This window comes from Tripterygium wilfordii, chromosome 8, assembly GCF_013401445.1.
Source record: "Tripterygium wilfordii isolate XIE 37 chromosome 8, ASM1340144v1, whole genome shotgun sequence".
In the NCBI taxonomy this organism is placed as follows: Eukaryota; Viridiplantae; Streptophyta; class Magnoliopsida; order Celastrales; family Celastraceae; genus Tripterygium; species Tripterygium wilfordii.
Window position 1 is genome coordinate 3,919,859 of NC_052239.1, and position 14,453 is coordinate 3,934,311.

General features: G+C 37.8%; 1 protein-coding gene across 1 annotated transcript; it reads right to left on the reverse strand.

Annotated features, from left to right (window-relative positions):
- Positions 1 to 1,896: 1,896 nt before the first annotated feature.
- Positions 1,897 to 6,888, reverse strand: LOC120003552 (receptor-like protein Cf-9 homolog). The gene is made up of 13 exons (XM_038852570.1): positions 6,868 to 6,888; positions 6,452 to 6,555; positions 5,983 to 6,058; positions 5,634 to 5,780; positions 5,354 to 5,476; positions 4,650 to 4,713; positions 4,393 to 4,551; positions 4,225 to 4,304; positions 3,773 to 3,948; positions 3,597 to 3,660; positions 3,111 to 3,467; positions 2,256 to 2,864; positions 1,897 to 2,166 (listed from the first exon to the last, which is right to left on the reverse strand). Exons 1-13 carry the CDS (start codon positions 6,886 to 6,888, stop codon positions 1,897 to 1,899), a joined length of 2,250 nt encoding a protein of 749 aa, XP_038708498.1.
- Between the last annotated feature and the right edge of the window lie 7,565 nt (positions 6,889 to 14,453).

The following is a 14,453-nucleotide window of genomic DNA, read 5'->3' on the forward strand; positions in this document are numbered from 1 at the left end:
AGGACAATGCCAAAAAAAATTGTTTACGATAAGAATAAACTATAGAACCATGTGTTTCAGGAATTCAATTCCTAGTGCAGATGTAGCCTTGATGAAGAAGAATTCAATTGAGACGTTCGATAAAGTCGAGATGTACAGAGAGAAGGTGAAGAATAAAGCTTCTTATGAACTATATAAAACACACCCAACAAGCATTGTAGATGGAAATGAATTATTGAGATTCTATTATTTGTTTCAGTGAAAAGTCAACAACCCAAATCTCGCAGGATTGTTCAATCTAACTTCGATACAGAATACACCAGGAAGAATGGAATTCTACTGAGCACAAGCAAAGAAGAAGTGAGTGATAATTTCACTTACTTTAAGAAAGCGAAGAACATTAAAAGAGCTGTATTAGTTTGCTAGATTATTACTGGTGAATATCGTACATCATGTTCTGGTGAATTGTTCAGTGGCTAAGCCATGTTGGAATAGGTTGGGTTTTGGAGCACAATGGACGGTTGGTGATGTAGGGTCTTTCTTGGAGTTATGTTGGCATGTCTGCAACACGTATGATATGGAAAAATTAGCTGGGACGATACTTGTTTTTTGCCAATGAAGGTGGTGCAAATGGTGGAGGATTCAAGAAAGGAGTATCATATGGTGGCTCGATCTACAAGACCTCACATGGGCTCTATTGGATCGGTTGGTACTACCTGGTGTCCACCGCCTCAGGGAGTTTCCAAGCTCAATTGTGATGCGACGCTGTCCTCATAATCATATGGATATGGGGTGATTATTCGTGATTCTTTTGGGGGTGTGATTGGATTAGGTTATGGCAGAAGACATGTGGGATTGAGGGTTTTTCATGCTGAGGTCGGAGCTATTCTTTTTGGCTTAGAGTTTGCTCTATCTGTTGGAGTGAGGGATATCCAGGTGGAGAGTGATCCCTTGAGGTGATTTCAGCTATTGAAAATGCAGATTTCTCATTGCATCCATGTGGTGTAGTTCTTCAAGACATTTAGGCTAAAGCACAAAGTTTCCATAGTTGCTTGTTTGTTCATGCTAAGTGTTCTGCCAATTGTGTGGCACATAATTTGCTGGAGGAATCTCCTCATTTGATTCTACCTTTCGTAGAAGACTAGAAGTTGATATTCATTAATGAAATTCTTTTTTTCTTCTCAAAAAAAAAATATTGTACATCATTTCAAAGTGAAGGACAATCTTTGTGCATATAGTGTGTGAGTGTGTATATATATATGTAAGGAAAAAATGAAGAAGCAAGTCTTCAATGCACCTAATAGAGTGTTTTCAGGGGAAGAGAAATATTCAAAAAGATCACCAAATTTTCACATATGTAGAGTGAAAAACATAAATTGACCAAGATTCAAGAATCAAATGATTCGGAATTATCGATTGATTTATTGCATCAATAACAAAATAAAGAAGGCAAAGTAAGTGACGAACGAACTCTAAATAATTTCGTAAGTAAGTAAACACACTAAAATTCACTTACACTAAAATTATTACACCATAGCTATTACAAGAAAAGTGAAAGATTAAACTGAAGGACAAGTAGCATTTTATTTCACACAGAAAATGATTTCTCTTTTTGACATAACAAAGCCAAAGCAGTTTTCATACAGCCTTTTCCTGCTGAAAATGACTTCCTCTCTATTCCAATCCGATCAGCTACTTTATTTTCCTAAAAGTACAAAACAAAAGGAGAGAATTTATTAAAAACTCTAGAAATTGTAGAATACACATAAAGACATGCTAATGATCTAACCATTAGAGAAGGTGCATAGTTTAATATAAATAGAAGAAGAAATACTCACCGATCATAGCTTCCACATTCTAGTTTCTTCTTCCTCCTCCTCTTCTTTGTCTTTGATTTGGCATCTTCACCTTCTTAAGTCAGCTTCCTTCAACAAGCCTCACTAACCATTGTGGTTTTCCTGTTATGAACACGATATATCCCATATACAATCCCAAAACCAATCCACAACTGTAACCCATCATTATGATCTTCCAATCAAATCCACTTCCAGAATCATCCTCTTCACCAGGCAATGGTTGTGATTGTGGTGAAGCACCATCATCGCCATAAGTTTTTGATAATGGAAATCTACACAACCCTGAGTTCCCTTTGTAGGAATTACTATCAAAGGTGTTGAACTGCTTGCCCTGGGGTATGGTCCAACGAGCTTGTTATGGGAGAGGTTTAAGTGTGAAAGAAATGTGAGACCTGCCAATTACTCAAGAATCTTGCCTACGAGCATGTTGCAGGAAAAGTCTAACCATTCAAGCTCTATCAAATTTCCCATTGACGATGGAATGTGGCCACTGAGGAGGTTGTGTGAAAAGTTGAGGCCTTTGAGGAAAGAAAGATTCCCAATGACTTCCGAAACTTCTCCTTCAAATTTGTTATTAGACAAATCAATGGCCTTATAATCAAGAATTGGACCACGAAATTGATTGGATTTTAAAACAAGAAGTTGCAATTTTGGGAGAGTTTGCAACCAGTGAGGGAATGTCTCGTTTATCATGTTGTTCCCAAGATTCAAAATTTCCAAATCTTTGCAAGTTGCAAGAGATCTTGGTAAAGGCCCTTCGAATTGATTGTCATTGATGTTGAGACTCCCCAAGTGACAGAATCTCGCCATGCTTGGAATTTTTCCATGAAATGAATTATTTTGTAGATGTAGAAGTTCAAGACTGTTGGTTAAGCTTTCAATGCACTCGGGAATAATACCGGACAAAGCATTTTTCGAAATATCAAGGAGCTTGATCTTATACATATTGCAAAATGAAGTAGGAATCTTTCCAGTCAAATTATTGGCAGAGATTAGGAAGAATTCCAATTTAAATGGTGGAACTGGTATCTGTCCTTGAAGCAAGTTGGAGTGAAGGTCAAGATCTTCTAGATTCTTTCATGGAATCCTTTCTATACTGCCATCCAAATAGTTGTACGAAAGATTTAGGGTAACCAATGTTTCCCTCCCCACGTCCCACATCCGGTCATGAACATGCCCTTGTATCTTATTATTGGAAAGGTCTAAAGCTTCCAAGTTTCTTGAGCCTCGTAAGAAATTGGGAAATTTGACTTGGCTGCAAGAACGCAAGTTTACCTCTTGTAGATTGTGCAACACAGTGTTTTTGTGGTTTGCTTTGGTGTTCAACAGTGAGAGACTATTAGATGAGAGGTCAAGCTTTTTAGAATTTTTGAGCTTCAAGAACTCGTCTACCCCAACCACACTAGTCAAGTTATTTGATGACATAAAAAGTCTGGTAAGGTTAATTTGACAAAAGACAGAACTGGGAATAGGACCTTGCAGCTTATTATTACTCATATCAATTATCTCTAATGATGTAGTGAGATCAAAGATTGAGCTTGGAATAGGACCTTGTAGTTTATTATTACTCACAATGATTTTCCTCAATGATTTGGATTGAAAGTCTTTGATTCCTCCAGTGAACTGGTTATACTAAAGGAACAAATATTGCAATGTTGGGAATGAAAAGGAGGAGGATGGTATGGTTCCACTAAATGAGTTGTCAGATAAGTCTAAAAAAGCTAGTTTTGAAAGATTTGACAAGTCAGGAAATGAGCTTACCAGTTGATTTTCAGGAAGAGATAAGAATTCAAGTTCTGTGAGGTTTGAAATTGAAGATGGTATCCTACCAGAGGTTGATATAATCCATCCTCAGATGGATGAGGTGTGTTAGACTTCCAATGCAGGTAGGAATTACTGATTTTGAGAAATAAAAAATAGCAAAAAAATCCAAAAACTGCAAGGATGTCAGATTGCATATTGATTCAGGAAATGAAAGCTCTCTCGTGGAATCTAATAAAGAAAGTTGTAGGTGCCTCAGAGGTGTGCTCCAATTAGACATTGGCAAATCAATACTCAAGTCTCTTAAATACAATAACTGGAGGTTTGGTAGGAGGAGAACCTTCTTTGGTAACTTCCCACCCAAATAACAAGAATCAAGATGCAAAGATGTCAAAGATGATGAAAGATTCATCAACCAACCTGGATTTACTGAAAAAATGTCCACTTCGTAAAAAAAAGTTCTTGCACAACAGTCCAATTTTGAAGAAATCCTCTCATTGTAGCTTTTTCAATCACCGCATCAGAGATATGAAGAGAATCAATTTGGACAGGTAAGAGAATTCATATGGGACCTCTCCTGAAATCCCTGAATGAGAGAGGTTAAGATGTGTCAAACTCTCAAACTTACCAAATTTGGAAGGAAACTCAGAAGGATATAAAGAGTTCTAAGCAAGATTGAGTTTTTGGAGGTGTGAAAGTCGGAAGAGGCTATTATTGGAATATAGAGAGTCATAAAGCCAACAGCAACTGAGGTCGAGGCCAATTAATCGACCAATGACAGTATCACAAGTAATACCATCCCAAGAACAACAATTCTTTCCTTTCCTCCATGACTTTGTCTTTGGATAAGAAGTCGTACAATCGTCATGAACAAGATTGTATAATGAAAAGGTGTTATTGAATTCGATCAAGGCAAGTCTGTCATAATGGGAGCACAGCTGCAGCGACCTGTTGGCTGAAAAGGAGGGAAATGACAAAGAGGAACAAAACTTAAGACTCAAAAACAAGAAGAGGAAATAGAGGATTCGACCTGTACTGCCCCATCAATATTACAATTTGGTATAGTAAATGAAGTTTTAGAGATGAATGATGCAATTATCGGAACAAGTGGAGGAGACTATTTATAGTAAAAGTTTTCAATATGCATTACAACTTGGTTGCACAACTAGAGCACTAAACATCAATAACTAAAACTATTTGTCAAGACTCAAGATATAGAGACCAAGAAAAGTCAGTCAATAAATCAATGAGTCAATGACAAAGTCCTTACTCCATTAAAAAAATGTTTCTGATATGCATTATAGAGCTTGGTTTCACAACTAGAGCACTAAACATCAATAACTAACTACGAAACTATTTGTCAATACTCAAGATACAGAGACCAAGAAAAGTTGGTCAATAAATCAATGAGTCAATGACCAAGTCCTTACTGCATAAAAAAATATTCATTGTATGAAGAAAATAGTTTTTTTGTGCTAGCTAAAATGGAATTGCTTAGCTGCAGAATATATATATATATATATATATATATATATATATATATATAGAGAGAGAGAGAGAGAGAGAGAGAGAGAGGGGAAGATAGGACTATTTGCAACTCCGAGTTAACTAAATACACCCCAAAAACTAAAAAAAACAACAATCTAATACCACCCCAAGTGACCCTACCATTTTGAGCCCTAAAATCATACTCGTTCTTCTTCCTTGGTGACCTATAGCAGTTTTGATGGAGACAAATGGGCTTCGATGCTGCCAACTGTATTTGTTGTCGTAATGGTCACCTTCACTACCGCCAGATCCACTCTTCGCTCTGTCTCAACTCGTAGCGCTGCGGTGCGCCTCACCTCCCAAGGTGGCTCTGCCAAAGCTGCTCCGTCGCCCTTTCATACCTCTGGCAGCAAACCCCCACCTCAACTTAATTTCAGGTTAGAATTTATAACTTTTGCGTATATCTCTGTGTGAGAGAGTATGAATAGAAATTTGAAAACATGTCGTTCTACTGTCCCTGATATTGGAGCATTCCTGTTGTCTTCAAACTGGTCTCCGATCGGCATAGCCAAGCCAAAATCCACAAGCTTTACGGAGCCCCAAACAGAGCCAACCTGGCTTCGATACCAACTTGTCACGCCCCGTCCCCGAAACATGACTTATTGGCAACACTTGTGTGCATCCACATGCTGCCACCTAAAACCAAGACTCAAATACCATTAACTCACAATTATATCAAAACATAATTAAACAAAAATCCGGCAGCATCTCCCCGTATATCGGAGAATGCCCCCTACATCAAATATACTAAATTACATCAACAACCTCCAATACAATAAAACCAATCAACCAGGGCCTCAGGCCATGTCCATCATCAATCCCATATGCATATATATACCAAGGCCTCAGGCCAAAACAATCCAAAATCATCATTCATCCCTAACAATACGTACTCGTATGTATTCAATACATAACTAAACAAAAGACAAATCAAACATCGCAACATAATCACCACACAAAAACAAACCATCACACCCACACGAGTCCAGGCCATCCGCATCACGCACCTCCCTGCTGATCCGTAGTCGGAGCACTAGCACTAGTACCTACATCACCTGAGGAGGGGGAAAAATAGACAGTGAGCCGGAGGCCCAGTAGGGATACGAAAATAAGGAGCATAAATGTAAGAATAATGGCTAAATAGGAATAAAAGTATAACAGTGCATCAAAATGCCACGATGAATCACACAATGCACCCGGTCAGTCCTGCCATACCTCCCACCTCCAATGAATTCTCATTCATCATCACTATATTACCATACCAATTACATAATGCCCACTAGCACCGCCACACGGTTCTCTAGTACCTAGCAATCACATAAAGCCCCACTAGAGTCGTCACACAGTTCTCTAGTACCGAGCCATCACAACAAGCCACACTAGGGCCGCCGCATAGTTCTCTAGTACCTGGCTATCTCATAATGTAACACCCAGATTCTAGCTTAAGTTTTATTAAGAAGATGTAATATGTGTAATTCAAGAAAGTAAGAGAGGATAATATTGTAATTTCGCTGGTTAACATTGTGTAAAAGTAAGTGTAAAGAGCACCGCCTCTCTCTTGGTAGTTATCAAGGCAATAGATTTTCTTGTTATTTCCACTGGTTTGAACGAAAAACAGAGAGGTTAGTGAACCGCAAGATACAGAGGAGACCCTTTGGAAGGAGTTGAGGCAGTGCAAAGCAAGCAAAGAGACACTACAGCTGTTCAAAGGTTCGGGTATTACCAAAACTCCACCGAGATCCATAATTTGTTTAGTCGAATATAGGTTGATTTCTGTAAAACTTAGAGGTGGGTATTGATTTATATATGTAAAGTACCAAGTGTGCTATACTAAATTAGTAACTCCATCGAGATCATCTCTTGGGTATGCTAAATCCAAATATGGAGGCTCTGGAGGTAGAGCCTTTGTGGCAAGACTAGAAGTTGCACTAAGTCTCTGTATCAACATAATAATGTGTTCAATGTGTAGTAGTGTATAAATTTAAAAGTTCTTCACGTTTTGGGTTTTCAGGAGAGGATCGGTTATCAAGTAAATGCCAGGACAGAATTTAGCGGAACTAAGCGTGGTTGGCTTGTTGTGAGTGATACTTAAACTCTTATTTTTCACTGAATGGAAGTTCATGGCTATTACTTAATACTTAAGCATTTTATGGTGTGAGTTAATATGAAATGTTTTGGCCTATGTGACATTATATTCAAGTATGACATTTTATGACAGAGAGAGTATGGATTACAGAGGTCTTTAGGACCACATTTACTGTACACATTGCCTTTGAGGCGTGCAGTGAGTGTTTATGTTGTGTACGCTCGTATGACGAGATTTATGGAATGATTATCGCTCTGGTTTCTGATCCATCAACGCAGATGCGAGAGATTGATATGAGTTGTCCATGGCTAAGCGATGGTCTATTTAAAATGGTGTTACGAAAAGTTTATCAACTTATATTTATATTAATCTTTATCGGCATTCTTATAAAGTTTACTTTTAAACCGTATCTCTCATTGGGCCTTGTAAGCTCACGCGTTTTCATTTTATTTGTAAATCTACTTTCAAATACATAGCTATACAAGTTGGTTCATCTCGTTAGAGGTCAAGGAGCATCGTTGATTGGTTGTCCACTTGAAGCCCTTAGGATGTATATATTTTGTTTAAATATCTTCTGAATTACAGACAGAATGGTTTGTACTAGACATAAAGAAAGATTTGTATGATCAAATATTTATGTGACCATAATTATGGATGCAATGTGCATGGTTAATTTGCTAAATATATTGATAGCAGCCAAAGGCTAATGTTCAATATAGCAGGCGAGTTATTCCAATAATATAAAGGAAGCTTTGCCGAGATTAGTTAATTATTATGTTTTGTTAAATGTTTTGTTAAATGTTTTACAAGTAATACGGGAGGTAGATTTGACATTTTTGTGGAGATGCGGGGTAAAACAATAACATAAAACGATTATAAAAAAAATAAATGATTTGATTCTAAACTTGTTCACTTATGGTATTTGATGTAGATAGATATGGCTGAATGTGGACAACACGAAGGTGACTCTAATAGTGTTAGAGGTCGCCCTCCAATGTATGCCCCACTTGAGGAGGTAATTAAACGTGCCCCACAAGTAGCAGATGTAGCAGAGTCTTCTACTATAGTGGAAATTCCAACTGATAGAGCTTATGCATTTGAACAACCAGAGGTACATGTAAACCTACCTCCAGGACAAGAGTATGTACAACAACCTATACCAGCAGTAGCTCCAAATGTGGAGGCACCAACAGCTAATAAGATATTAGAGTTGTGGACTCGATCATTAAATGCTAATGCACAACCAGGGGCACCACAATCAAATCAGTTTCCATTTATGTTGGTCGGCAATTGGGAGCCACATCGTTTGCTGGAACTATAAATCCCATTGAGGTTGAGGCGTGGATGCAAAAAACTGAACGTGTTTTGAATCTAATGGTTATTATTGATGCGCAAAAAGTTGCATATGCGGCATTTTTATTTGAAAAGAGTGCTTTGCGTTGGTGGGAGTCGGTTCTTCGACGGTATGGTGAACAAACTAGAATTAGTTGGGTTGATTTTAAAAGAGAGTTTGAAGATCAATTCTTTCCTGAGACTTACAAAGATGCAAGAAAAGAAGAATTTTTGTGACTGATCCAGGGTTCACTCACCGTGGCACAATATGATGAACGATTTAATGAGTTGATCCGCTTTGATCCAGATACTGCTTGTAATGAGCGAAACAAATGCAAGAGATTTCTAAGAGGGTTGCGTACGAAAATTAGAACTCCACTACAAACATTTATTTGAGATGCTCATGGGAATTTGGTGCGGGCTGCCACCCGAATTGAAGGAAGTATAGTATAAGGGAGATTGTAACTAGAACAGAGTAGGAGGGGGTATGAACCAAGTTCGTATCCAACTACTTTTGATGACAAGCCATATAAAAGAGGTGGAGGGAGCAGTTCCTCATGGTTTCAGATGAGATCAAGTGGAGATAGAGGCTAAAGGGGCTGGACACAATCTGACAACAGGGGTAGTTCTGGTTCAGTTAGTCAGAGTCACATTCCAACTTGTGTGACATGTGGTCGACAACATCGGGGGGAGTGTCGTATGGGGACGAATGTGTGTTATTTATGTTCCAAACCAGGACACATTCGTAGGTTTTGTCCTCAGCTTGCTAGAAGGTCACAAAGTAGCAGTGATATACCTACTTCCAGCACTCAAGATAGTAGTATGGGACAAACTAGAGGTGGTGGACGAGGAGGTTTGTCAGGAAGGACAACGCAAGCCAGGGTGTTCACTATGAAGAGGGAGGATGCCCAAGCCACACCAGACGTGGTGGAAGGTATGTTATCTATTTTTCAACGTAAAGCACATGTGCTAATTGATCCTGGATCTACGCACTCATATATTTCCCATGCATTTATGCAACATGCTGATAGAAATTGTTGTCCTTTAGTGGATGGATTGATAGTGAATACGTCGGTCGGTATATCAGTACAAGTTAATTGGGTATATAAGGGGTGTGTTGTTACAATAGGGAGTCATGAACTAACAGTTGATTTGATTCGTTTGAATATACATGACTTTGATGTGATAATGGGTATGGATTGGTTGGCGACATATCATGCCTCAATAGATTGTTTTCAAAAGGAAGTGACTTTCAGATTGTCTAGAGAACATGAATTTACAGTTCAAGATGTGCGTCAAATTTTACCTATATGTATGATTTCTGCCATGACGGCCCAACGACTGTTGATAAAGGGAGGTAAGCTTTTCTAGCACATGTTGTGGATACTCATGTTCTAGTGCCAAAATAGAAGATATTCCTATTGTTTGTGAATTTCCTGATGTATTTTAGGACGGCTTACCAGGTTTGCCCCCTGAACGAGAAGTAGAGTTTGGTATTGAACTGTTACCTGACACAACACCTATTTCCATGGCACCTTATCGTATGGCACCAATGAAGCTGAGAGAATTGAAAACACAATTGCAAAAACTGCTTGATAAGGAATTTATACAACCTAGTGTATCATCGTGGGGTGCTCCTGCGTTATTTGTGAAGAAGAAAGATGGGTCAATGAGGTTGTGTATTGATTACAGGCAAATAAATAAAGTTACAATTCGAATTAAGTATCCAATACCTAGAATTGATGATCTTTTTGATCAGTTGCAAGGCGCCATAATCTTTTCGAAGATAGATTTGCGATCAGGTTATCACCAACTACGAGTTAGAGAATCCGATATTTCAAAAACAGCTTTTAGAACTCGTTATGGCCATTATGAATTTTTAGTGATGTCTTTTGGTTTGACAAATGCTCCTACAGCTTTTATGGACATGATGAACAAATTATTTAAACCGTATTTGGATTTCTTTGTGGTAGTATTTATTGATGACATTTTGTTGTATTCCAAAAGTCGAGAAGAACACGAAGAACATATACGAATTGTCCTTCAAATTATGTGGGAGAAAGGGTTGTATGCGAAGTTCAGTAAATGTGAATTCTGGTTAGATCATGTTATGTTTCTTGGCCATGTGATATGCGGTGATGGTATACAAGTTGATCTGAGTAAGGTAGATGCAGTTCTTAAATGGGAAGCCCCTACTAGTGTTACTGAAGTTAGAAGTTTTCTTGGATTGGCAGGATATTATCGACGATTTGTGGAAGATTTTTCTTTAATAGCTGAGCCACTCACCAAGCTAACTCGGAAAGGAGAGAAGTTTGTGTGGTCTGAGAAGTGTGAGAAAAGTTTCCAAGAACTTAAATCTCGATTGACTAATGCACCAGTATTGGCTTTGCCTACAGATAATGGTGGGTTTGTTGTGTATTGTGATGCCTCATTACACGGTTTAGGATGTGTTCTAATGCAACATGAAAGGGTGATAGCTTATGCTTCCAGGCAATTAAAGAAGCATGAACTTAATTATCCTACTCATGATTTAGAGTTCGTTGCTGTGGTGTTTACACTTAAAATTTGGAGGCATTACCTTTATGGAGAGACATTTCAAGTGTTCATTGATCATAAAAGTCTGAAATATATCATGGAGCAGAAAGATTTGAACATGAGACAAAGAAAGTGGATTGAACTTCTCAAAGATTATGATCTGACTATAAATTATCATCCAGGGAAGGCAAATATTGTTGTTGATGCACTTAGTAGAAAAACTTCTTTGCTTGCCCATGTAAAAACTATTTATCTTCCTTCATTATTAAAGTTTCGATCAATGCAAGTGGAATTTTCTGTGAATAGTTCTGGAGCTATTTTTCTTGTACATAGTATTAGAGAAGGGCAAAGTCATGATCCTCACTTGATCAAGATGAAAGAAGAAGTTCAGAAAGGAATTCGACCAAATTTTTCTTATAGTAGCGATGAAGTCTTGTTATTTAATGGTCGTACGTGTGTTCCTGAAGGAGATTTTAGAAGAGAAAGTTAGAAGAACCTCATTGTTCAGCTTATGCTATGCATCCCGGTAGTACAAAAATGTATCGGACTCTTAAAGAAAGTTATTGGTGGCAAGGAATGAAGCGGGACATTGTAGAATTTTTTTCTCGTTGTTTAGTGTGCCAACAAGTTAAAGCAGAACATCAAGCACCTGAACGACTATTACAATCTCTTCCAGTACCTGAATGGAAATGGGAACATATTACAATGGATTTTGTAACTGGTTTACCACGTACTACAAGCAGTAAAGATGCTATATGGGTAATTGTTGATCGGTTGACTAAATCAGCTCATTTCTTGGCTATTAAAAACACTTATTCAATGGAGCAATTGGCTGACTTGTATGTGAATGAGGTGATAAGACTTCATGGTGTGCCAGTATCTATTATATCAGATAGAGATTCAAGATTTACTTCTCGTTTTTGGTCCAGCTTACAAGATGCCATGGGAACTAAACTAAAATTTAGTACTGCGTTTCATCCTCAAACAAATGGGCAATTAGAGAGAACAATTCAAACATTGGAAGATATGTTGAGATCTTGTTCGCTTGTGTCTGTTGGTAGTTGGGATAGATATCTAGTATTGATGGAGTCTGCTTATCACAATGGTTATCATTCAAGCATTGATATGGCTTCTAGCATTGTATAGTCGGAGGTGTAGAACTCCAGTATGTTGGGATGAAGAAGGAGAGCGACAACTATGGGGTCCTGAGATTGTACAGCTTACCACTGATAAAATTAAAGTAGTCAAAGAAAAATTGGGGGCATCAAGAGATCGACAAAAGAGTTATGCTAACCGTGGACGACGCGGTATAGAATTTAATACTGGTGATCATGTATTCCTTAAAATATCCCCCTAGAAAGGTGTAATGAGATTTGGTAAGCGTGGTAAGTTAAGTCCGCGGTATATTCGACCCTTTGAAATTCTTTCTCGTATAGGTCCAGTGGCGTATTAACTAGCTTTACCTCCAGACTTGTCAAGAATTCATGATGTGTTCCATGTTTCTTTGCTGAGAAAGTACGTACCAGATCCATCGCATGTTTTGAAATTGCCTCCAGTAGAATTGAAAGAAGACTTGTCTTATGAAGAAACTCCAGTGAAAATCCTAGATGAAAGGGAACAAGCACTTCGGTCCAAAGTCATTCCATTAGTTAAAGTTTTATGGCGTAATCAAAAAACAGAGGAAGCAACATGAGAAAGAAAAGATTAGATGCAAGCTCGATACCCTTCTTTATTTGTATGACACGGTATGTATGAATTTCAAGGACGAAATTCCATAAGGAGGGGAGAGTTGTAACACCCAGATTCTAGCTTAAGTTTTATTAAGATGTAATATGTGTAATTAAAGAAAGTAAGAGAGGATAGTATTGTAATTTCACTGGTTAACATTGTGTAAAAGTAAGTGTAAAGAGCACTGTCTCTCTCTTGGTAGTTATCAAGGCAATAGATTTTCTTGTTATTTCCACTGGTTTGAACGAAAAACAGAGAGGTTGGTGAACTGCAAGATACAGAGGAGACCCTTTGGAAGGAGTTGAGGTAGTGCAAAGCAAGCAAAGAGACACTACAACTGTTAAAAGGTTCGGGCATTACCAAAACTCCACTGAGATCCATAATTTGTTTAGTCGAATATAGGTTGATTTCTGTAAAACCTAGAGGTGGGTATTGATTTATATATGCAAAGTACCAAGTGTGTTATACTAAATTAGTAACTCCACCGAGATCATCTCTTGGGTATGCTAAATCCAAATATGGAGGCTCTGGAGGTAGAGCCTTTGTGGCAAGACTAGAAGTTGCACTAAGTCTCTGTATCAACATAATAATGTGTTCAATGTGTAGTAGTGTATAAATTTAAAAGTTCTTCACGTTTTGGGTTTTCAAGAGAGGAACGGTAATAAAGTAAATGTCAGGACAGAATTTAGCGGAACTAAGCGTGGTTGGCTTGTTGTGAGTGATACTTAAACTCTTATTTTTCACTGAATGGAAGTTCATGGCTATTACTTAATAGTTAAGCATTTTATGGTGTGAGTTAATATGAAATGTTTTGGCATATGTGACATTTATATTCAAGTATGGCATTTTATGACGGAGAGAGTATGGATTACAGAGGTCATTGGGACCGCATTTACTGTACACATAGCCTTTGAGGCGTGCAGTGAGTGTTTATGTTGTCTACGCGCGTATGACGAGATTTATGGAATGATTATCACTCTGGTTTCTGATCCGTCAACCCAGATGCGAGAGATTGATATGAGTTGTCCATGGCTAAGCGATGGTTTATTTAAAATGGTGTTACGAAAAGTTTATTAACTTATATTTATATTAATCTTTATCGGCATTCTTACAAAGTTTACTTTTAAACCGTATCTCTCATTGGGCTTTGTAAGCTCATGTGTTTTCGTTTTATTTGTAAATCTACTTTCAGATACATAGCTATACAAGTTGGTTCGTCTCGTTAGAGGTCAAGGAGCACTGTTGACTGGTTGTCCACTTGAAGCCATTAGGATGTATATATTTTGTTTAAATATCTTTTGAATTACACATATAATGGTTTGTACTAGACATAAAGAAAGGTTTGTATAATCAAATACTTATGTGACTGTAATTATGGATGCAATGTGCATGATTAATGCGCTAAATATATTGATAGCAGCCAAAGGCTAATGTTCAATATAGCAGGCAAGTTATTCCAAATATAAAGGAAGCTTTGCCGATATTAGTTAATTATTATGTTTTGTTAAATGTTTTACAAGTAATATGGGAGGTAGGTGTTACACATAAGACCCCACTAGAGCAGCCACACGGTTCTCTAGTACCGAGTCATTCTCCCATATCTCCAACACTGTGTCACTAATGCATAT